At 57.6% G+C, this 22,219-nt stretch overlaps 3 protein-coding genes across 7 annotated transcripts in view; all 3 read right to left on the minus strand.

Annotated features, from left to right (window-relative positions):
* BUD13 (BUD13 homolog) overlaps positions 1–13,872 on the minus strand; it is a 33,906-nt gene extending 20,034 nt beyond the window's left edge. The window contains exons 1-13 of one of the 3 annotated variants that reach the window (XR_010073647.1): positions 13,726–13,872; positions 13,343–13,433; positions 11,310–11,394; positions 11,084–11,135; positions 9,278–10,383; positions 8,540–8,847; positions 8,059–8,167; positions 7,434–7,572; positions 6,922–7,106; positions 6,465–6,546; positions 5,698–6,111; positions 989–1,149; positions 746–844 (exon numbers count right to left, since the gene is read on the minus strand). Coding sequence is in view for 1 of the 3 variants with exons in the window: in XM_063355331.1 (XP_063211401.1) it covers positions 6,018–6,111; positions 6,465–6,546; positions 6,922–7,106; positions 7,434–7,572; positions 8,059–8,167; positions 8,540–8,847; positions 9,278–10,383; positions 11,084–11,135; positions 11,310–11,394; positions 13,343–13,433; positions 13,726–13,856 (2,382 nt within the window). In the remaining 2 variants the exon portion in view is untranslated. Of the gene's footprint in view, positions 1–745; positions 845–988; positions 1,150–4,484; positions 6,112–6,464; positions 6,547–6,921; positions 7,107–7,433; positions 7,573–8,058; positions 8,168–8,539; positions 8,848–9,277; positions 10,384–11,083; positions 11,136–11,309; positions 11,395–13,342; positions 13,434–13,725 lie in introns of those variants that run through there. The other 2 variants (XR_010073648.1, XM_063355331.1) reach the window with 2 other exon arrangements.
* Positions 13,873–14,224: 352 nt separating this feature from the next.
* Positions 14,225–19,159, minus strand: ZPR1 (ZPR1 zinc finger). The gene is made up of 14 exons (XM_063355333.1): positions 19,027–19,159; positions 18,062–18,223; positions 17,621–17,711; positions 17,343–17,413; positions 17,048–17,134; positions 16,846–16,968; positions 16,649–16,702; positions 16,468–16,534; positions 16,110–16,180; positions 15,525–15,614; positions 15,317–15,427; positions 15,127–15,213; positions 14,790–14,855; positions 14,225–14,375 (listed from the first exon to the last, which is right to left on the minus strand). Exons 1-14 carry the CDS (start codon positions 19,153–19,155, stop codon positions 14,241–14,243), a joined length of 1,344 nt encoding a protein of 447 aa, XP_063211403.1. The 5' UTR covers positions 19,156–19,159; the 3' UTR covers positions 14,225–14,240.
* APOA5 (apolipoprotein A5) lies at positions 19,055–21,891 on the minus strand. Of its 3 annotated transcripts, none has more exons than XM_063355336.1 (4): positions 21,045–21,891; positions 20,762–20,836; positions 20,506–20,617; positions 19,055–20,286 (listed from the first exon to the last, which is right to left on the minus strand). In XM_063355336.1, exons 2-4 carry the CDS (start codon positions 20,808–20,810, stop codon positions 19,374–19,376), a joined length of 1,074 nt encoding a protein of 357 aa, XP_063211406.1. In that variant the 5' UTR covers positions 20,811–20,836; positions 21,045–21,891; the 3' UTR covers positions 19,055–19,373. The 3 variants fall into 3 exon arrangements, with proteins under 3 accessions (XP_063211406.1, XP_063211405.1, XP_063211404.1); XM_063355335.1 differs by having other exon boundaries at positions 20,962–21,891; XM_063355334.1 differs by having other exon boundaries at positions 21,013–21,890.
* Between the last annotated feature and the right edge of the window lie 328 nt (positions 21,892–22,219).

Genomic DNA, 22,219 nt, shown 5'->3' on the forward strand with positions numbered 1-22,219 from the left:
CTCCTCCCGGAGGCAGGGGCGCCGGGCTGCCCCCAGACCCTTCTCCGTGCAGGGGGACACGGCCCTGGCCCAGGGGTGGCAGAGGGACTTGGGGCTGCGCAGGGAAACTGAGGCACGGCAAACTTCCCACGCCCAAACCAGGGGCCTGATTACCCGGCGCCTTGCCCTAATCGCCAGATAACGCATCTAAAATGTGTTTATTTCCATCCAGGCTGCTTTTTAATTTGATTATTTATCTCCCGTTTAGCCTTTGACAGATCAAAGGCTCGGCGGAGGGGAAGCGGAGCTGGGCCGCGCATGAAAATGAGCCTCGATACATAATTAATTAACATAAAACAGTTTCATTAGGAGATGGCGTTAACACGGCTGTTTGTCTTAAAAATTTAAGCTGCGTAAAGAGCAGAGGGGAAAGGCGTCTCCCCGCCGGAGCCCCCGCCCCAGCCCCGTCCCCGGCGGCCTCCCCGGGGAGCACGGCCCCGCGCCCCTCATTGCGTGCGGTGTCTCCCACCCTTGATTATTAATCTGTTTTTAATTCTATTAAGAGATGGCCAGGAGAAAGAGTATCAATTTTAGATTAACAAGGTTATTAGCACTTAATTATGTGAGGTGTCTTTGTAATTGAAAAGGAGAAGAGGAAGCGCCATAAATATCCCCAGCCCCTGAGCTCCTGGGGGTTTGCGGGTGGCTCTTTATTCGCGAGGCTGTGCAACCATAAATATTAAATATCTCGTGGAAAAAAAATTACCAGGCAGAGAGAGGATGCCCTCTGGATATTCCGGCGCCGAATGTTCTTGCATTTACAAATATTCATTAACTGGGAGCTGCAAAGTTATTTCCACCAAGACTCGGCGAACGAGCGAGAGAGAGAGAGAGAGGTTATTTAAAAAAATAGAGTCTAGAGTAAATATTATTAGTAATTTTTATCTCTGCGTGTCCCTAATTATTCCATAATTAGGGAAAGCGCACGTATGCATACACAATCACTAACCTGCCAGTGCCGGGGATTTTGGTTCCCGGTCCCGCTGCCGGCTGCGGGACGGAGCCGCCGGGTGAAACGCTTCTCCCGGGACCCCCCGGCGCCCCCCGCTCCAAGCCCGGGACAGGTTACACAGCCACCGGGCTCCGCCGAGCATCCGCGACTCGGAGCCGCTGCCGGTTAGAGAAAAATTAAAATGAAAAATCCCGGGCTCTTTTTAATTAAAAAATAATAGGAGATCTCAGCGGGAAGCGGGTACAATAACCCATCGCTTGCCAGAAGCCGCTTTGCTGGAGCTATTAAAAACCCCACCCCAAAACAACCAAGAGCTGGGTAGCAAGGAGAAGCCGCGTTCACCCTCCCCAGACAGAGCCGGGGTGGGCGAGTGCTGGCCAAATCCGGTAGCCCTTCGCCGTCCTCAGCTGCTGGTGGCCCCTCCGGCCAGCCCCCAGCCACAGGCACGGCCCCCCACCCCCGGGCAGGGGTCCCAGGGGCAGGCGGTGTCACACACCGGGAATTAAGTTCTTAATCTTAACTAAACACATTACCGACGAGCTCATCAACAAAAATCTAATTATTATGTGTGAGGCCAAGCTTAATTGCTTGTCCTTGACATGAATAATGCGCCACGTAAGCCTATTAGCCAGTGTAAGCCTATTATTATTATTATCGTGCTCACTGTCAAAAGTATAAAAGTAAAACAGTCGAACGGGGGGGGAAAAATAATGTTGTGCAATTAGCAGCAAAACGCCAGACAAATAAGCTCATTAACTGTTCGAGGGAGCAAGCTCCGCCACTCATTAGCCAGTGCCCGTCTGGGGGGTGGTCAGGGGTGAAGCCTGGTCCTGCCTGCGCCGGGCACCGGGAGGGACAGGGGGACGGCGGGAGGGAGCGCGTGGCAGCCCCGGCACCACGCTCCCTCCAAAACGCGTGGAACCAGCTCCCACAGCAGCTTCTCCGCCCGCTAACGGCGTCCGAAGCCGGGCGCTGGACTCCAAGTTGAAGCCGCAGCGCCTGGCTGGCATCTCTCTCCCCCGTCCTCGGAAAGCAGGCACCGGCCCTCGACCTGCCCCCAGCCACCACCCAGCTCCTTCGCATCGTTTGCTAATTAAATCCCACTAATGAGAAAATCAGGATGCAGGAGCCGGCTGAGCAACGCCGCCTCCTGCGCACGCACTCCTCCCGGACTTATCACTAGTCACAGGATGTTTACAATAATTTTTAATTTGCGCAATTATTAATCATTTTTCTATCTGCCTAATTTGCATAATAATTACTCTGCTCGGTGCTTGCCATGACTGTGAATGACAGTGTTTTAAATTAAATTAAGATTTTAATATTCATTTTTTGGGGGGTTAAAGCTAATCGAAGTTGCCGCTCGGTGCCAAGACCGGGGCTGCTGCCCTTCCAGAAACACTAATAGAGAGATCCGCTTCCCGCCGTCACTCGCTTTATCTCCATCCCCCTCTTCATCCCAGAGGATCCCGCAGCATTTCCCGCTCGCGCTGCTGCCAGAGCCGCTCCGACGCAGCAGAGCCACCGACCGAGGACACGGGGACAAAGGGGCACCCCCGCTCCCCGGCCAGCAGACGTGCCGAACTGGGATGGGCTTCGAAGGCGACGTCCCAGTCTCTGCCCCTCCACATCCCACGCTGCCTTGGCGGAGCAGCAGCCCGGGCGTCACGCTGGAAGTGAACACGCCACGAAGCAGGTCCCGGCCTCGTTCATAAGCGACGCAGACAGCGCTGCTCTGGATTTACAAACCCCGCGCGCTGCCTGCTCCTTCCCAGGCACCTGAGCTACAGGCGAAAAGCATTCACGCTTCACTGTCCCATCTTAGTGCTCCCTTAGAGCCCTTCCTACCCTCCTCCCTCCCTCCGAAGCGCAATTCACACTCCTCACCCCAGCCCTGCTCCAGCAGCAGGAGAGCCTTTCATCCCCACCGCCACAGGGGACACGGCTCCAGTGCCAGGACCGGGCTCTCTGGCTCGCAGACGGCTGGCGCTTAAAGCAGGGACAGGGGCCCTGCCGCCACCGAAGCGCCCGTGCTCCCACCAGGCAGCGTGGTTTGCAGCTCCCCCCAGCACGGACTTGCCGCGGCCAGACCCCAGCTTCTCCAGCAGCAAGAGGTTTGCAGGGAGCTGCGGCAGCGCCTCGGGCACGGTGGCAGGAGCAGGCTCTCGGCGAGGCACCAGCACTTCTGCGGGTCCCTCCCAGGCTAACGCTGCTCCCAGCGTCTTGGCAGACGGGCTCGATCCATCCGGCTCTTGCCATCCCTCTGAAGCTGCAGCACCGTTTCGGATCCCCCGTTTTATTAGTCCAGCTGCGTCCAGATCAGCCCACCTAACATTTGCCCATTTGCACCAAGGCAACACCGCAGAAGGATGCGTATTAAAATGTTGTAATTGCATCGTCTAAGCTCTCCCGCCCTCTGTTACTTTGTACAGGTGTGCTTTACCAAGAAAATACCTGGTAATAAAGGAATAATAGATGTATTGCATGAGTTCAGTACTGTAATGAACACCGATATGAGGTCCCTCCAGCAGTAACGACCATAGGTACCTCTATTTAAAACCTTAAAACTCCAGCCTTCAAAACAAGTGGCAAGAGCAGAAGCTTACACTGTTTTCAGGTACTGAAGTAACCCTGTGCTTAGTAGCGGCATTAAAACAGTTTTCCCTCCCTAAGCAGCAGCTTATGCTGCCAACCATCGCACAAAGTAGCCAGCTGCCCTCTTATGTCGCTCTGCAAGAGCCGCACACCCTCGCTCAAGCAGGGTGGACAGGAGGTACGAGCATCTAACCAGGGCAACAGCTCTCCACGGTAAAGGGAATTCAGTAATTCCACAGGATTTTTTTTTTTTTTTTTTTTACATCTCCAGAAGTGCTCAGATAAGTGAGAGCAAAAATGAGTATGTGTCAAACGTAACTCCGCTCTTCAAGGCTGCAGCCGCCTCGAGTTACAGGAAAAAAAACCAAATAGGACCTTGGTGATAGAAGGGGAAAGTACAACCGGCAAACAGGCGTGACTGGAGAGCGGGCTTTCAGTGGGCTGCAGCAAGCGGCTCCCCACTCTCACCGCTGCCTCCCACCACCGCCTGGTGCCCCCAACCCATTCTCCTGCCTGACAGGGCCTACGTGAGCAAAGCCTTCCCGACGCCGCCTCTGCGCCCACAAAAGCGGCGAGACCTGCTCAGGGTGCTTTCCTTCAGCTTGGCTAGTAGAGCAAAAAAATCGCAGCTCCCCCAAGACCTGCAAATGATGCCGGGTTCTCCGCTCTTCTCCCAGCCTCAGCCTCTGGCTGCGAGCAGCAGTCCACGCTTCACGCACCTGCGAGCGGCGGCAGCAGAGCATCTCTCCCCAAAGCATGCGGTGAAGTTTAACCGAGTACCCGACAAATACAGGGGGGACCGTCAGCGCGGCTGGGGGCCAGCGAGCTTGTCGCCTGGATAGTTACCAACAGGCTTTGAAAAAGGCGTAGCAAAGCACAATTTGTTTGGCAGAGGCAACCGCAGACGGCAATGGCCGCGGCAGGCGTGATATGCCATCCTTTTAGCGGCAGGCTGACAATCATTCACCCTCTTCTCTTTCTCCCCGCTGCGGAAAAAACACCACCACACCAAAATCAAGTACAAAAAGAAAGCTGTTATTTACAAGTGTACACAGATTCCCGGACTGCTAGAAACATAACACAGTGAATAAAAAAGGAAGTCCCAAGACTCCCCCACTCCAGAGAAGACTTTGTCCTTACATTTCTCGCCCACAGCCCTCCTCGTGCTTGAGAATCAGCGCAAAGAGCAATTCTGAGGACTGGCCCCTGACCACTACTGAAGGCAAGGCATCTCCATGGCAACTGCCGGCTGCATTTCATACACGCTCCCTGGGACGTCAAGGAGAACAACTGTATTTATTTCCACAAGTGCTTTCTCGCAAGCAGGGATTAAGGGAAGCTCTCTGCCTGGCCTCCAGCTCCAAGCCCGACAAATCTGATCACAAGAGAGGGGTTATGCTTCGCGCTGAAGCGAGCCCCCAGGCAGCGGTGCGAGGGAAGCGCCGAGCTCTCAGCATCACTGTCTGGGGGGACGCCTGGGGGGACCGACCTGCCCAGCCACCCCTAGCTACGCTGAACTATCCGTCAGGGGAAGCAGTTTAAACACCTTCCGTGTGTTTATTTCCACAAGAAATTGACCCCCAAAGAGTCGCAGGGGCTGCTGGAGGTTTTGCTGTCAAATACAGCATTGCAGGTTGGCCTCTCAGCCTCTTGTAAGAGAGCGCCGGAGTGACACAGAGCAAGCAGCCTCCTGCTCAGCCCGGGCAAGGAGAAGCTGAGCTTTACCAACCTCAATGCAAGTCGGCGACTCCAGGAACTAGAGGGCACGGTAACTGTACAGACTCCATAGAAGCCCTCTGGGCGCACCAGGAAGGACACAGGGACACCAGCCCACCGGCAAATCAGCTCACGGTACTAAGCAGTTTTAGGGGACAGGTGTTCCCTGGAAGAACTCGAACACAAGGAAAATGGCAACTGAGTTCTGGAACAGACCAACCTACTGGATGAGGCTGACTCTCCAGTGACCAAGAGTTCAGCATACTTTTACCATGAAGAAAAACCTGAGATTTAGGACACCTGAAAACTTGTGAACCGCCCTCAGAGGACAAAGCATTTGGCATAAAGCAATTATGCATACAGCTAAACGGACCAGAAACCGGTGTCTGCAGCACCTTACGGGGGAGCGCCGGGGAATTGAGGTGCTCCTGCAGGCAGCTCTCCTCCACGCTCAGCCGCCGTGCTGCTTCAAGCAGCGCCACTGCAGTTCTCTGTGCTCGGCCTCTCTGGCTGACAGGAAAATCCTCTGTCGGCAGCTTTCCTCTAAATTCAACCTTGCCTCTCAGAAGACGGTCCACTGGGATGCGGAATGCCGAGGACAGGGCTTGGTCCAGGCAGAGCGAGCCACTCCTCACAGCTCTGGCAGTGGCAGCAGGTGAACCTCTGCCTCCGTAGCATCACTTCAGGAGCGCTGCTCTGCGTGGCTCTTCTTTGTCTACATGTCCTCAACGCTCCACTTGTACGCAAGCTCCTGAACCGCCTTCTTGTTGGCTATCCTGGCAAAGCGCTGTTGCTCAAATCCGTTGGACCTGCAAAGTAGTACCGAGAAGAGCATGGGCTGCTGCGCAGAAGCCTTTCTGAAGCAACATTTAAAGACGTTGCCAGTTTTCCACTACTTTTACTCTGGCTCAGTTCCCACCTCGATCCCAGGTTAGCAACAGTCAGCATCTCTGAAGCTGTTCCTGCTCTTTCTGGGAGCACCAGCCTCGCCCCCTTCTGTCCCAGACAAGCACGTACTCATCACCCATCACATTCAACCTGACTGTTGCTAATTACCTAATTCATTGGACAACTGGGAATATTTGCACCGTGAACTCTTTGAAGAGAAACCTTATCGATCTTTACTATAAGTCTAACACACCACTGTATCAGGAACTCATACCTGTCCACACCATCCCAGCAATGCCCGGGCCATATATTGAATCTGTTGAGTGGAGGTGCTGGTCCGTTGTACCTAGGCTTTTCTAGAAACAGAAAGAGCAATACGGCCATTTACTACTTCAGTGCAATCACGCGGTCACATCGTCATCAACCTAAGAGGTATCCACAGGAACAGTGCACGGGCTGCTTAACAGCCAACCACAGCTCACAGCGGAAACTTCCAAAGACGCACTTCATCAAACTGGCATCGGTTCGTTTTTTTAACTCACTGGGTACTGCTCCCCAAGCTAACCGATAATAGTAACGGTTACCGGTGACAAGGCCGTAAGAGCAAACAGCGCTACTTCGCGAACCCCAGAGCAGCAGCGCTTTAGGATTAGGCCATCTCTTTAACAGCAGCTGCGTTTCTACACTGCGAGGGCCTTAAACCATGCACTGGTGTAACTCAGCGTCCAAACCTTTCTTTTCTTTGTTCTCTTTGGCCTTCCTTTTTTTGATGAATTCAGCCATGGGGTCTCCCTCTCTCTCTTGTTCTCTCAGCATTCGGTCCAGATCCTGATCGTCAATATAACGAGCCAATGGCTTCTGCATCTCTTTTATGGCATCTTCCACGTTCTGCTGCTGTTGCCTCCCCTGCGCCAGCCTGAAAACAAACACACAAATTTTCACCCCCAAGCCAAGCCATCGTTTACTGCGACTTGCTCAGTTTGCAGGATTGACCCCAGCCCTGAACTTCCACTGCGCGCGCAGCATTCCCAACGCACGTCCAGCAACAGAGGGGACAATGGAGGGGGTTTCTAAGAGATGTGGCACACGTGCTCTCCTGGTCCCAGACTCAAACTCAAAGTGACACGCCGCCAACACCACCACTGGAAGTAGTACCAAAACCGAGCTAAAAAGCAGGAAGTGGAGAGTCCCAAGCTGTAATGTGAGGCCAAAGACGGTGCTGGGAAGCTCTGGAGAACCTTACCCTTTTCCCCATTTGGCGTATTGCTCGTCTCTCTTGGACTGCGCTTCAGCTTTCTGCCTCTGCTCCAGCTGCTCCTGCGCCAGGTCCCTCTTGCGGCCTGATTTGTCTCGGAAGACGGTCTCCGAGTATCGGGATTCCTCTGGAGGGGGCAGACGCCTCAAGTCACACATTTTGGAACGTTATCTCCACACAATTCAGTGACTGTGACTCATTTCAGCATTTTTTCCTTTTACTTGTTCGAATCTCTGAAAGAGCTTATCATCCCAAACCAGGCAGGATCACAGCTCTTGCTTTTAGCCACTGCCCCACACAGCCACGCTCGTACCATGCGCTTTTTTAATATCACTCCACTTCTTCAGACTTGCAGCTGAGGCAGACGGAGAAAAAACCTCTCACCCTCCCTACGATTTCACCAGCATTGCTTTGAAATCCCCATTTATAAATCTTTTATTTCTGAGGCTCAGTGACCTGACCCAAGGAATCCACCCGCACGTCTAGATGCTGCGCCGCAGGGATGCTCTCCATCAGCGCCCTAACACCAGGGCTTGATACAGCATCAAGAGCCAGCTGAAAGCAGGGGAAGAGAGAGCCAGCTGGTGCTCACGCAGTGTTTTTGCACCCCTACCTTCCAAGTGCTTGTTATTTCTCTCATGCCTCCTGAGCTCCTGCTGTTCCCTCCGCAGCACATCAGCTGACACCAAGCCAGCTTTGACCCCAGACGACATCACGTTTGCCTGCAAATCGAACAAAAAAATCACATTTAAGGCTAGCTGAGAACTGTCCAGTGATCCAGAGGAGTAAAGAGGGGACAGCCCGAAGCCAAGAGAGACGTGTCAGCAGAGACGGCCACGTTACAAAGCCACTTTGCTGGCATCCTCGGGAACAACTTCCCCAGACCGCCAGAAACAGAGTGGACTGAGGCAGAGCTCCTCTTTCACCCCCACCTCGTGCCTCTTCTTAGTGCAAGCAGAAGGTCTGGCACGCCTGCGTGCACGAGGTATGTGACATTTCTACTCCACGATTTGTAAGTCGTCAGACTTCTACAGTTTTCTATCAACAGGAAGTAATCTACATCTTAAATGGAAAGATTAAATGTAAATGTTTACCTTCTTGGGAGATCCCTTAGTGTCCCGGTGGCGATGAGGCGAGAGGTCAGGGGAACTCCTTGAACTGTGCTGATCCTTTCCGGCTGGCAGAGTCCGTCGGGGAGGCGACAAATCAGAGTCTGAAGACTTGCTCCGATTCTGTTTGAGAGGCCCACGCTTAGGGGAATCGCTGCGCACGTGGCCTAGCCTGCGGTCTGCATCAGAGGCGTTCCGGCTACCCCGCCGTGGAGACGGAGACTCAGAGTCATGCCTCAGGCACCTCTGGGGCGAGGGCACCAGCCTAAGCTTTTTTGTGGCTGGAGAAGCACCTGCAATAAAGACGTATACCAACCAAAAATCACAGAATTAGTTCCACGAAAGGATAAACATGGTGGTGCATGAGGTTAACTCCTAGAAAAATCAAGACATTAAGAGAGGACAAGCTGTAGGGAAAACACAAGTACGTGACAAGAGTCTGTGAATTCTCTTCCTTCTGAACGTGTACTGCCTGGAGACTGCATTTAAACTTTGTTTTCCTTTCGGACATGTTTAAGCCTTAGACAGCTAACTCAGGTTAATTCTAATCCAGCTGATGAAAAAATAGGATTACAAGAACTAGCTTTACCAACAGAAGTGCAGCCTGTCTGTTACCATTCCATGACTGCACATTATTTCCACGCCACTCACCTCTAAGGAGAGTGCAAACATGATCACTGAGTGGGCCGCCAGCAAAGAACAAGACAGAACTTACGCACTCACCTTTTGTTCCACTCTGCTTTTTCAGACTAGGTGACCCAGTCCTCTTTGTCCGAGGCGGTGACAAATCTGGGTCGGAATCATACCTCTTCTTCCGTGGAGGGGACAGATCTGGAGTAGCCTGACGCTTCTGACGCGACGCGGACTTGTCAGAGACGTCGTGCCTAAGCTGAGATTGCTCTCCTCGGACACCCCTTGGCTGTGACTTGTCTGTGGTTTTGCAGCCCTTTTTCCCCATTGCTAACCTGACTCTCTTTGGAGAGATGTCAGGAGAGTCGTGGCGCTGTCGCCTGGGAGGGGACAGGTCCGGGGAGTCGTGGCGCTGTCGCCTGGGAGGGGACAGGTCCGGGGAGTCGTGGCGCTGTCGCCTGGGAGGGGACAGGTCCGGGGAGTCGTGGCGCTTCTTTCTTGGCAGGGAGAGGTCCGGGGAGTCGTGGCGCTTCTTTCTTGGCAGGGAGAGGTCCGGGGAGTCGTGGCGCTTCTTTCTTGGCAGGGAGAGGTCCGGGGAGTCGTGGCGCTGTCGCCTGGGAGGTGACAGGTCCGGGGAGTCGTGGCGCTGTCGCCTGGGAGGTGACAGGTCCGGGGAGTCGTGGCGCTGTCGCCTGGGAGGTGACAGGTCCGGGGAGTCGTGGCGCTGTCGCCTGGGAGGTGACAGGTCCGGGGAGTCGTGGCGCTGTCGCCTGGGAGGTGACAGGTCCGGGGAGTCGTGGCGCTGTCGCCTGGGAGGTGACAGGTCCGGGGAGTCGTGGCGCTTCTTTCTTGGCAGGGAGGGGTCCGGGGAGTCATGGCGCTTCTTTCTTGGCAGGGAGGGGTCTGGGGAGTCGTGGCGCTGTCGCCTGGGAGGTGACAGGTCCGGGGAGTCGTGGCGCTGTCGCCTGGGAGGTGACAGGTCCGGGGAGTCGTGGCGCTTCCTTCTTGGCAGGGAGGGGTCCGGGGAGTCGTGGCGCTGTCGCCTGGGAGGTGACAGGTCCGGGGAGTCGTGGCGCTGTCGCCTGGGAGGTGACAGGTCCGGGGAGTCGTGGCGCTGTCGCCTGGGAGGTGATTTGGCTGGGGAGTCGTGCCGCAGTCTCCTTGGTGGCGAGTTGTCCGGGGAGTCATGGCGCTGTCGCCTGGGAAGGGAGGAAAAGGTGAAAATGAGAGTTAGATTTTTGTTTGGTTTGCTGTCTCCAGACTGGAAACAAAAACAAAGTGGGACCTGTAAAGCTAACGGTAGGGGTCAAGGATAAAAACAACCTTCTGAACACAAATTCATACTTGCTTCTGCACCTCTATGTAGTCACCTGCATCACTGACCTGCAGACTTCACAAAGTAGATTCCAGAAAGCCTCTGCGGCAACATGGATCACAGGAAAGCTATAATTTTAAGTTCTCCAGGGACTGAGACTACAAAACCCATTTTTTGCCCTTGTATAATCATCTTCTCACAAGGAAACACCCCACCGTGCTCTCTCAGAGAGCCTGGGCATGGTGTGACCACGCAACATGCCACAGACGCTTTCAGAAAAGAGGCATGTTGTAACACCACCATTCTCACCGCATTTCAGATCATAGCGAGTTATCACTTGGGTTTCTCGGATGCTGTCAGAGGACTGTGGGACAGCTGTTTGCGTGCCATGCAGAAACCTAGACAGCACGCTGTCTGCCAGCCCCCCCCAGCCACGCAGAGGTTAGTCAACAGTGGAAAAGCAATGCCTGCATATGCCACTTCTCCCATTTCACAGCAAAGCATTTAGAAACTGCAGACGACGACAGACAATATCAGAAAACAAGAGTTAACCAACAAAAGAATTTCTAGTTGGAGCCCCGTACCTCATGGTAGATTGGGCTGAAATATCCGAACTTTGTGAGTCTTCATTCTGGTCTAAAAAAAAAAAACAATCAGAAAGTCACCACCGTTAGGGCTTTCCACAGTTCATGATTTCTTCAGCATTTCAAGGATTTAATTTTTTTTAGTTAGTATTACTTTTAACTTGCAACATTATTGTTTAGAGCAGTTAAACATTCAGGGAGAGAGGGTAGAAAGGTCTGGTCTCACCTCCTAAAAGTTTCCATTTAGCATTTGTTCGGAATTCCTCCATGAGCTTCACTTCATCTGGACGCTCATCAATAAATTCTGCCACCTGAAGATAAAACACCAGAGTAACAACACACCTTAATAAAAAAAAAAAAAAGAGAGAGAAAAAAGAAAGCAAGGATTTCCACCCTCTAACACAAAAAGCTAAGTATAACTGCACTCACAGGCAAGTGATGTGTGACCATCATTTAGCTGCCTTTCTATAAGCAAATCGCAAAAGAACTTTCCAAAGCCTTCGCCTTCAACCTTTATCTCTTCGCTGCCCTTCTATGAGAAGGTCACAACGTCAATAGACAAGGGGAGAGCAACTGACGTCATCTACCTGGACCTGAGCAAACCTTTGACACTGTCCCGCATAACATCCTGGTCTCCAAGCTGATAAAATATGGGTTTGATGGACTGACAACTTAGTGGATAAAGAACTGGCTTGACGGCAGCACCCAAAGAGTGTCTGTCAATGGGTCCACGTCCAAGTGGAGGCCAGTGACAAGTGGAGTCCCTCAAGGATCAGTACCGGGACCAGTCTTGTTTAACACCTCCATCAGCGACATGGACAGTGGCATAGAGTGCACCCTCAGCAAGTTTGCCGACGATACCAAGCTGTGTGGGGCGGCTGACATGCTGGAACTAAGGGATGCCATCCAGAGGGACCGTGACAGGCTGGAGAAGTGGGCCCATGCCAACCTCATGAAGTTCAACAAGACCAAGTGCAAGGTCCTCCATCTGGGTCGGGGCAACCCCAAGCACCGATAAAGGCTGGGCAGCGACTGGCTTGAAAGCAGCCCTGAAGAAGAGGACTTGGGGGTGCTGGTGGACGAGAGGCTCAACACAAGCCGTCAGTGTGCACTGGCAGCCCAGAACGCCAATCGTATCCTGGGCTGCATCAGGAGAAGCGTGGCCAGCAGGTCGAGGGAGGTGATTCTCCCCCTCTACTCCACTCTCGTGAGACCCCACCTGGAGCACTGCGTCCAATTCTGGAGCCCCTACTACAAGAGAGATATGGATGTGCTGGAACATGTCCAGAGAAAGGCCACGAGGATGATGAGAGGGCTGGAGCACCTCTCCTGACTGAGAGAGTTGGAGTTGTTCAGTCTGAAGAAACGAAGGCTCCGAGGAGACATAATAGTGGCCTACCAGTACCCTAAGGGGGCCTACAAGAAAGCTGGGGAGGGACTTTTTAGGATGTCGGGCGGTGGTAGGACTAGAGGAAATGGATTAAAACTAGACGTTAGGAAGAAGTCCTTCACCACGAGGGTGGTGAGACACTGGAACGGGTTGCCCAGAGAGGTGGTGGAAGGCCCCTCCCTGGAAGTTTTTAAGGCCAGGCTGGACGGGGCTCCGAGCAACCTGATCTAGTGGGAGATGTCTCTGCCCATGGCAGGGGGGTTGGAACTAGATGGTCTTTAAGGTCCTTTCCAACCCAAACTGTTCTATGATTCCAGCCTGTGCCACAATCCACGTGCAGCAGTCAGCAGGCTGTGGCAATCGCAGGGTTACCTTCTGCCTTGTCTCAAGCGGCTCTTTTGGAACAGCGAGAACCACCATACTAGCCCTACCACGTGCTTTTAGTACTTGTGAAAATGCAAATATGCAAACAATAGCCTATTTTTACCTGCAGGGAGATAATTCAAACCCCTTGTGCTTAGACCAGGTGAACTCACCCACCCTGCTGCAAAACCTACCAAAAGTTGTGGATGTTAGAACCTACCATCTTTTGGAACCTAGCAAAAGATGTGAAGCTGTGGCTGCCCCATCCCTGGAGATGTTCAAGGCCAGGTTGGACAGGGCTTAGAGCAACCTGGGCTGGTGGGAGGTATCCCTGCCCAGGGCAGGGGGGCTGCAACGAGATGAGCTTTAAAGTCCTTTCCAACCCAAACCTGTCTGTCATTCTGCGCAAAGAGGAGGCAGAAAGGGTTTGGCGAGCGCTTCCCAAAGAGAGACACGTGGCAGACCATAGGAGGAACAGGTTTAGTTTGACATAATTCGCCACTCACCACAGGCATGTCCCCTTCGTCCTCCTCCTCCTCCTTCTCCGGGACAGCAGCGATGCTATTCCAGCTGACATCGTCATCCACGATCCGCATCCTGGGAGCGGGGAAGAGGGGCCCTGCCGTCAGGATACCGGCAAGGAAGGGACCCGGCCGACGGCGGGGACAGGGACGAGGGGCTTCCTGCCCTGGGGGGGGTCTCCCGGCAACGGAGGGGACCACGGGGAGGCCCCCGGCAGGAAGTGAGGGGCTCGGGGGGATCCCGGCGGTCGGGGCCGTGGGCAGCTCCCGCGCCGAGGCCCGCAGAGGTGCAGCGGGGAGGGTCGGGCCTCCCGCGAAAGGCGGCGGCTGGGGCGGGCCGCGGCGTCCCCCTTCCCCCCGCAACTCACCCGGCTCTGCCGGCGCCGCCCGGCGGCTTCTTCTTGCGGCGGCGGCGGGGCTGGGCGGGCTCGGCGGCGGGCGGCCCGCTCAGGTAGCGCCGCAGGTACTCGGCCTTGGAGAGCCCCTGCGCCGCCATCATGGCGCCCGGCCGGAAGCGACGGCGAGCGCGGAGGGACGCGCGCGGCGGGGGAGGAGCCGCGGTGGGCGCGGCCGCAGCGGGGTGGGCGTGGCCTCCGCAGGGGCGGGGCCGTGAGCGGCGGGAGGCGGCGGCAGACACCGTGACACCGTGCCTCCCTCAAACACCTTTTATTCGGGGGTCGCAGCCCCGAGGGCACCCCAAGGCCCCCCCGCCCCGACACACCAGCGGGGGGAGGCCCCGCCGCCGATGCCCGCCGCCTGCGGGCTGGAGCGGCTTCCCCAGGGCAGGCACGCCCCGGGAAGGGCGCAGGGGCTCCAGCCCCAAACAAGTCCTAGTCCCCGAAACTGTCGGGGGAAGAGGCTGAAGGGGTCCAGCTGGTCCCAGCTACCGGGCCGAGGCTCCCTCCAACTCGTAGCCCTCCGTCTTCATGTCGTTCAGGCCCAGGTCTTCGTTCTGCTCAAACGTACGCTCGTAGCGCTCCACTTTCAGCTCCGGGTCCTCCTCCGGGGCGTACACATTCTGCAGGGCGAGATGGAGGCCTCCTTCGCACCCCTCTTCTCCAACTCTCGGGCACCAGCACAGGCTTTGACCCTCCAGCAGCACCCCAGCAAGGGCAAAGGGACAGGATTCCCCCCACCGAGGGCAAGACTTGCCCATCACCCCACGGAGGGTACAGCTCGGGCCAGGCCAGACGAGACCAGCACATTCCCAGCCCTGGGATCACCCGGGGAGCAGACCCTGCTCCCATCTTCCTTCCCACCACGCCATCAGCAGCTCCCTCTCCCTGGACAGAGCCTCCAGCAACCCACGTGCTCCCAGAGCCCCGAAGGGAACCCTGCCCACCAACACGCATCAGGGAAATAAAGAAGAAAATCCACCCAATCTGCTCAGAAGACTTCAAGGAGTTCGTCTTTCGAGTGTGCAACGCCGTACCTGAAGATAGCTGTTGCCTGCAGGGTCATCCATGATGAAGTGAGCCTTTGCCTTTCCCTCTATGATCTGCAGAAAAAGAGCACGTCCAGGCATTAAGGCTCTTTCTGATCATGGAGTACTTCTGGTACCAAGACATTTGCAGCACACTGCGGGCAGTTCTAACATTTTTCTCATTTAAAAAGCAGCAATAGCCTAATAAAACAAGCGAGGCAGGTGTGGAACTGCTAGAAAAGGTACAGCAACACTTTCCGAGGGGTTCAGTTAACCATACTTCACAGCTGCAGTGACAGTGGCAAAAACCACACTGCAGACCCCGGAACACTAAGAGCACACTCACCTCCTGTAGTTTCCCAATAAACTCCTGCAGCTTTTCCGTTTTGCTGGGCGCAGAGCTGTCCCCCAGAGTGAAGGGGTTTCTCTCGACCTGGAAGAGCAGACCCACTCGCTCAGCCAGCCGAGGGACACCCGGCCCCACAGCCAGGCCAAACATCAGGGCAGAGGGATCTGAGCTCCAGCAGCGCACTCACCAGGTCCCTGATGTCCTTCAGCAGCCCTTCCAGCGTGGTGAATTTCCCCCCCAGCGCTCCCATCCCCAGCTCGAACTCCAGCTCTGGGATCTCCACACTGCACGTCTCCGACTGCAAGGGCGAGCACCCCGTGAGCCCCCACAGAGGGAGGGCTGGGCCCCGCGCACCCACCGCGGGAGGGCAGGGCAGGCATCCCAAGGCACGATACCTTTAGGATATCCCTCGTCATGTCGGAAGGGTCTGTAATCCGAAGGGTAATCCTGGTGCCCTGTGGTTCGATTGCTCCTCCAGATTTCACCTAGGAACACCCAGCAGTCAGTTTCTCGGACTTTTGTACTTAAATCACGCCACGATGATTTAAGAGGGTTTACCCTGGCAACTCAGAGGCCACTCCAAACTGGGGACAGTGCCTTAACCCAGAGGGCTTCAGCAGGTGTGCAGGTGGCTGATCTGCACCAAACGAAGCTCCTCGAGACCAGATTCTCTCCCTTCGTGTGTTTAGGAAGGCAAGGCAGAGCCAGCCTGACCTCGCCGCACGTGCCAGCCTCCGCACAGCTCCTGGTTGGTCTGGCCCCCAGCCAGAAGCGAGCAAGGCAGCTCTACTACACCCGGCGCAACGCACCTCACGATGCTGCCCCAAAATCCAGCTTTCCTCCCAGCCTGGCTTCCCAGACAGCCGCACTGTGAAGCCGAGAGGCCAGGGACTCCAAGAAACACCCACCCACGAAAGCGCAGAACACCACTCCCCCTCCCCACCACCCCCCAAAAAGGGGTCAGTGGTTTTCCAGCTCACCTCATTTGTCCTGTGCCCACAGGAGTCGCAGTTTGTGGCCATGATAATCACTTCCTTGAAGTGTGGGATTTCTGGAGCAGGCAGTCAAGGAAAACTCAACGAAAGGAAAACCTCGGAGAAGCAGCCTGTGCCCTCTTCACAGCCTCAGCCCTTCCCGAGCCATTGCAGGAGCTCGCTGGCAAGTCATGAGCAGCAGCAGGACAGATCTGCACCCTGACAGGCTCTACTATTAATAATTTATTCATGCCTTATGGGTGCAGCAGGAAGAGACCTGGGCCAGCACACAGAGTGACTCTCGCCCCCACGCAGACCCCTGCGGAGGGCACCGATCTGCGCCCACGCCCCACTCAAAGGATACGCACTAGCTTCATATTCGTGTTAGCCGGAGCGTTGCACTCGGGGCAGTTGGTGTTGAACTGCAGTACCTGGGTCACAGGAATGGAAAAAAAGCGGAATCAGAAAGTCCCAGCCAGCTCGGAAATCCTGTCCTGGGTGCCAGTCGCCCAGCACAGCCGCCGTGCCACTGCAAAGTCACCCACCTCATTCCTCAGATCCTCCGCAGAATCAGCTGGCTTCTCCTCCAGCTCCTCTCCCTGCAAGAGGGGACACCAGAAGCAGCATTAACTTCTGTTCCGTAATTCAAGGTCTCTCAGAGAGCGAGGGGACTGGTCAGCAATACACGCAGGCCCGCTGGCCTCGTGCAGGCTGACACCACACCAGCAGCAGCTCCCATTACCTCCAGTCCCAGCATGGCAGCCTGCTGGGGAGTCCTCCTGTAGTGAGTGACCACAAGAGCATCATCCTTCTGCGGTGCGTGAGGGTTCTCCACAAAGCTGTTCCCTGAAGGATCATCTATGATCTACGGGAGAATCAAGCCTTAGGAAGCCATCCCGTGCTTCCCCCGTGCAGAAAGGGGCCACCCTCTTGCGTGTACTCACAAAGGTGAAGGAGGAATGTACTTCTTTCAGCTGCTTTAGTTTACCAATGAACTCCTCTATTTTATTTGCCACCTCTTCGTCCGTTGCCTACAAAAGAGGACACGTGTGAGACTGATGCCAGGGGCAGCCCAGGGCTGAAGACAACGCTGACGACAACGCTGACAACAGCACAAACCAAAGAGCTCGTAACATTCCTCTCATCAGCAGTGGGCAATGCCAATAGGCAGAGGATGAACAAAATACACATTTCCCAAGCGGGCATCCCTGAGGAGCTTCCCCTCACACAGCATCTTACCCTGCGGATGGGCTGGTCCTGCTCCAGGCCTGCGACAGCTCTGTCAATTATCCCTTCAATGGTGGTAAGAACTTGAGAAGCAAAGAAAACAGAAGCGATGGGACCGTTAAGTACACCACAGAAGCGCTACCCACCCTGCCAGCTCCTACTGATCCCCAGCAGCCTCCGCACATTGGCCCTGTCAAGCTTATTTCACCCAAAAGACAGGCGGCCAGGCCCTTAACTGGTGTCTACCACACACCCACGGGCATGCCACGGGGCGCAGGCCACGCACCCACCTCCCTTCTGAGTGAAAGCAGGGATCTCAAAGTCCAGCTCTGGAATGCGAGCCGTGGCACAGTCGGTCTTCACCACCTCCCTGTTCATGTCCTGCACACGACAGTCGAGGAGCGGCGTTAGGATCCCCAAGAGGACCACAAGACCCCAGACACTAAGCAGCCACACTGGGGTACACAGCACCCACCAAAGCAGCAGCATTAGCCCCAGCAGCCTCCCTATTCGCTACCTATAGGCAGGAGCGCACGTTTTGGGCTTTAAATGGTCACTACCAAACAAATAACACTATTTCTCAAACAGCAGAGAAGATAAACACTTTATTGCTCAAGCAAGACCAGCTTGTGAGGGACAAAGGTGTGCACAAGGCATCTGCAAGGCAGTTCCCTGCCACACGGGCAGTACCAGCCCCACTGCAGGGGATGAAAAGGGGAGCCCCCCCTCACCTGACGGGAGGTGACAGCCAGGGTGTAGCGCACACCCTGCTCCTGGATCCTGCCCGCGGACTGGATCTCCGTGTTGGACCAGGAGCAGCTGTCGCAGGCAAAGGAGCTGACAATGATCTCTTTGAAGAAGGGGATCCTGGTGAGCAGGAGCCGTGTCACCCCCTGTGGCAGCAAGGGGCCTCGTGGGAAACTGAATCCTCAGGGCGCCGTCTCCCCCAGGCCCTGTATTCCTGCCAACACCCCTCCCACAACAGTTCCCATCCCTCCCAAAACACCCAACCTCCTTCCACCTCCCAGCAGGCCCTGCCTCCCACCGACGCCCCTGCCTGTCCCTTTCACCCCAGCCTTCCACATCCTACTGCCACCCCCTGCTCCAGGGCCAGATGCAGCCCCCAGCAGGCCCTTCCCTGGTCCTGCCCCTCATGTCGCTCTACCTGGCCCCTGCAGGATGCTGTGGCCCAGGCAGGGCCCTATCCTGTCCCCACCACAGGCTCCCAGCACCCTTGGCACCTGCATGCCGCTATGGCCTGGGCAGGCCCCTGTCCCCCACATTGGCCCCCAGCCCCGCCAAGCCGCTGTGGCTCGGGCTGGCTCCTGTCCTGTGGCTCCCGCAGGCTCCCAGCCCTCCCAAGCCACTGTGGCCCACACAGGCCCCTGTCCTGTAGTCCCCGCAGGCCGCTGTGGCTAGGGCAGGCCCCTGTCCTGTCCCCCCAACAGGCTCCTGGCCCCCCCCAAGCCGCTGTGGCCTGGGCAGGCCTCTGTCCTGCCCCCACCCCACCCCGCCCCGCCCCACAGACCCCCGGCCCCCCCCAAGCCACTGAGGCCTGGGCAGGCCCCTGTCCTGCCCCCCCCACCCAGGCACCCGTCCCGCTTGGCCCCCGCAGGCCGCTGTGGCTCAGGCAGGGCCCTGTCCTGTAGCCCCGACAGGCTTTCGGCCCCCACCCTGCCCGCCCCAGCCCCCTCACGTTGCGGAAGCAGTTCATGCACAGCGACTCGATCTCGGCCGGCCGCTGCTCGCCGTCCTCGGCGCTGAGGGGCCGGAACAAAGGCCCCCCAGTCCCGGACGCCGCCTCCACGGCCCCCAGCGCCGACATGTTGCCGCCGCCGGAAGCGCTCCCCGCCGCGCCTGCGCGCCGGGCCGTCACGTGAGGCGGGGGCAGTCACGTGAGGCGGGGCAGTCACGTGGGGCGGAGGGGCGGTCACGTGAGGAGGCGGCGCGGCCCGGCCGGGTCCGCCATGGCGGCGCCTTTATTGTGGTTCAGCCCGACCCGGCCGGCCCCGGCTCCGCCGCCCCCCGCCGCCCCCCGGCCCCTCAGCGCGCCTCGCCGCCCCGCTCGCTCAGGCTGTGGGCCAGGTCCCGCCAGAGGGCGTCGAGGCGGGCGTGCAGGTCCTCCAGGGCGGGCGGGGCCTCCTGAGGGTCGCCCGGGTGGGAGGGCTGGGAGGAGGAGGAGGAGGAGAGCTTCAGCCTCATCTCCTCCGTCTCCAGGTCGAGGGTCCGGGTGAAGTCCTGGATCTGGAGGTACGTGTCCCTGCGGAACTCCTCCACCCGCCGCTGCACCTCCCGGGCCAGCTCCTCCGCGGGGGCTGGCGGCTGCCGGAGGCTGCCGGGGTAGAGGCTCAGCTTCACCTTCAGCTGCTCCAGGTTCCTCTGGATCTTCTGGTGGAGGTCCTTGGCGTTCTGGGTCAGCTTCGTGGAGAGCTCCTGGACGTACTGGTTGAGCTTCTCCGGGCTGGCCTGGGTGTGAGGGATGACGTTTCGGTGCAGCTCCTCCACGTTGCGGTGGATCTCGGTCACCAGCCTGTCCGCGTAGGGCTGGAAAATGTCCTTCACCTGGTCGGTGTGGAAGGCGATCTTGTCGGCGTAATGAGCCATGAACCTCTGGACCTCGTCTGCACCCTCCAAGAGCTGAGCCGTCGCCTCCCGGCTGGGCATAAGGTGCCGCCGGAGCTCCCGGGCTTTCAGGGACACCTGGTCCAGGAGCTCCTCCGTGAACGGCTGCAGCCGGTAGCGAAGATCTTCCAGGTGCTTGCCAACCTTGTGGTGGACATCGTCCACGTACGGGGACAGTTTCACCCTCAGGCTCTCCAGCTCTTTCCTGATGAGTTTCCGCAGGCTGTCCGAGTCGTGGTAGAGCCGGGGCTGGACGCCTCTGTCGAGGGGCGCCAGCTTCTCCAGGAAGTTTCCCATGTAGCTGACCCCATCCTGAGTACTTTCCTTCAGGTTTCTGCACGAGACAGCACATGGAGTTACTGAGCACCCCAGATACACCGCGGCATCTCTGCTGTGCCCTGACACACCCCTAATAAAAGCTGTTGGCAGCCGCGAGGGCCGTTCACATGAGATGTTTTTGTCCCTGGGGAAAGAGACAGGGGCCAGTGTGTGTTGGTGGGGGCCTGGGGGAGCTTGCGCTGTGGGCTGAGCCCCCCCAGAACAGGGTACTCACACGCTGTCACTGCCCAGCTTGCTGCTCTGGCCGTGCTCCGGGCTCTCCTTGTCGCTCGTCAGCTGGCTCAGGTACTCCCAGAAGCCGCTCCGTGCCAGCTCGGCCGGCGACACTGCGGGGAGGAGGGCAGCGGTTAGTGGGGTGGCCGTGGCACTGCCCACCCCCAGCTCTGCCCCCCGCCTAGCCCCCATCCGGGCTCTGAGCTGACCCACTGCCGCCCGCCATTCCCCAGCGAGCTCCTCCGCTCGGCACCCACCCGGTAAGGTGGCCAGGAGGGTGAGGAGAAGCGCAGCCTTCAGAGGCATGGTCTGCCGGGCCAGTGTGCCGCGTGCTGCGGGGAGAGAGAGAGAAGGGGCGCGTTAGCTCACGCCGCGGCGCAGAACTCCTCTCTGAGCGGTCGAGGGTCTGTGGTCCCCGTGCTTCACCCCCACCCCCCGCACTGCTTTCCACAAGGACCTCGCTCCTGGGGACCCCAGTCACACAACCAACGCGCCCGTGAAATGCCACCTGGTTCCTCTGGCCAGACAAAGTTAAACCACCTGGCTCCCAGTGGCCTCCCGTGTCCCTCCCGCCGGGAGCCGGCCGGCGGCTCCCTTTATATACGCCCGGTGGGAGGTAGAGGAGCGTGGGTGATAAGGCGCATCCGCAGGGGTAGGCTTTTTGGACCTCACTCCGTGTAAACACAACGTGGAGGTCCGCGGACGTTCCTGAGAGGTGACGTGGGGGCCGGTCATCTGACTGCTGGCCGCCCCTTCGCCTGCCCCACACCGCCGGCCGCGGGCAGCCTTAACCCCCTCTGGGCTGCGAGGCTGCCCTGCCCCTCCCCGAGCGTCTCCCGGCCAGGGATCTTGCGCTGAAGCCGCCCGAACGCCGGCCAGACCATCCCGCTGGATCAGCCCGTGTTTTCCCAGCGATAAGGGAGCCCTTGCTGCTGGCTCTGCAGGTTTCTCGGGACGAGAAGGTCGCAGGCAACCTTTGCATCACGGAGCAAACGGTGGATGGGAGCTGCCGGGGTGGGGAGGGGGTGCAGAGCAGCGGGATGGGGACGGGGACACCAGCTGGCAGCTCCCGTCGCAGGGGCTCGCAGCCCAAACCGGGGGAAAGGGAGCCCGGAGCCCCGGGATGGGGCTCGAGTGGGTGTGGGAGGACGAGCCCAGCTCTGTCTGTGCCAGGGAAGGGTGAAAGGAGCACAGCGGCCGTGTCTGCAGCCCGGGCAGGAGAGCGCGCCTTCCACGGGGGCTGCGCCCTGCCAGCTGCACAGCCCCGCTTCCCCCCGGGACACCAAACCCGCTGCGTTTCGGTGTATTTCCCTCACAAGTTGCCTTTCCCCAGGGAAAAAAAAAGTGGCGAGGTTTTCAGCTCGGGCCTCATCCCCGTGCAGAGTGCCGGCTGCTGACGCCAGGCTTTTAAATCAGGAGAGCGCTGCAATGTTTGCGTTGAAGCAACTCGGCAAACAGGGACCCGCTGGGAGCGACGTCTCCCTGGCGGGGCTGGGGTCTGGGGGCAAAGTCCGGCTCACCGCAGGGGTGAAACTCCGAGCAGTCGCCAACACTCCTCTGGCACCAGCGGCCGCTCCGCTCCCTCGCCCGTGCGGACACACGAGGTTGCCCCAGCAGCCCCCGGCCACATTCCCACCCCGCGGCTCCTGCTGCTGCAGCCCACGAGGGAATCCCCCATCCGTGGGAGGGGTCCTTGCGGGTCACCCACCAGCAGA

Source organism: Chroicocephalus ridibundus, chromosome 18 (assembly GCF_963924245.1).
Source record: "Chroicocephalus ridibundus chromosome 18, bChrRid1.1, whole genome shotgun sequence".
Taxonomy (NCBI): Eukaryota; Metazoa; Chordata; class Aves; order Charadriiformes; family Laridae; genus Chroicocephalus; species Chroicocephalus ridibundus.

Coding starts and splice junctions, on each gene's coding strand:
- ZPR1 (XM_063355333.1), bottom strand. CDS start 19,155: ATGTCGGCGCTGGGGGCCGTGGAGGCGGCGTCCGGGACTGGGGGGCCT. Junction 15,615..16,109: donor GTGGGCACAGGACAAATGAG/GTGAGCTGGAAA, acceptor GGGTGTTCCTAG/GTGAAATCTGGAGGAGCAAT. Junction 14,376..14,789: donor CAGGCAACAGCTATCTTCAG/GTACGGCGTTGC, acceptor CTCGCCCTGCAG/AATGTGTACGCCCCGGAGGA.
- APOA5 (XM_063355336.1), bottom strand. CDS start 20,810: ATGCCTCTGAAGGCTGCGCTTCTCCTCACCCTCCTGGCCACCTTACCG. Junction 20,618..20,761: donor CCTCCTGGCCACCTTACCGG/GTGGGTGCCGAG, acceptor TCCTCCCCGCAG/TGTCGCCGGCCGAGCTGGCA. Junction 20,287..20,505: donor AAGCTGGGCAGTGACAGCGT/GTGAGTACCCTG, acceptor TGTCTCGTGCAG/AAACCTGAAGGAAAGTACTC.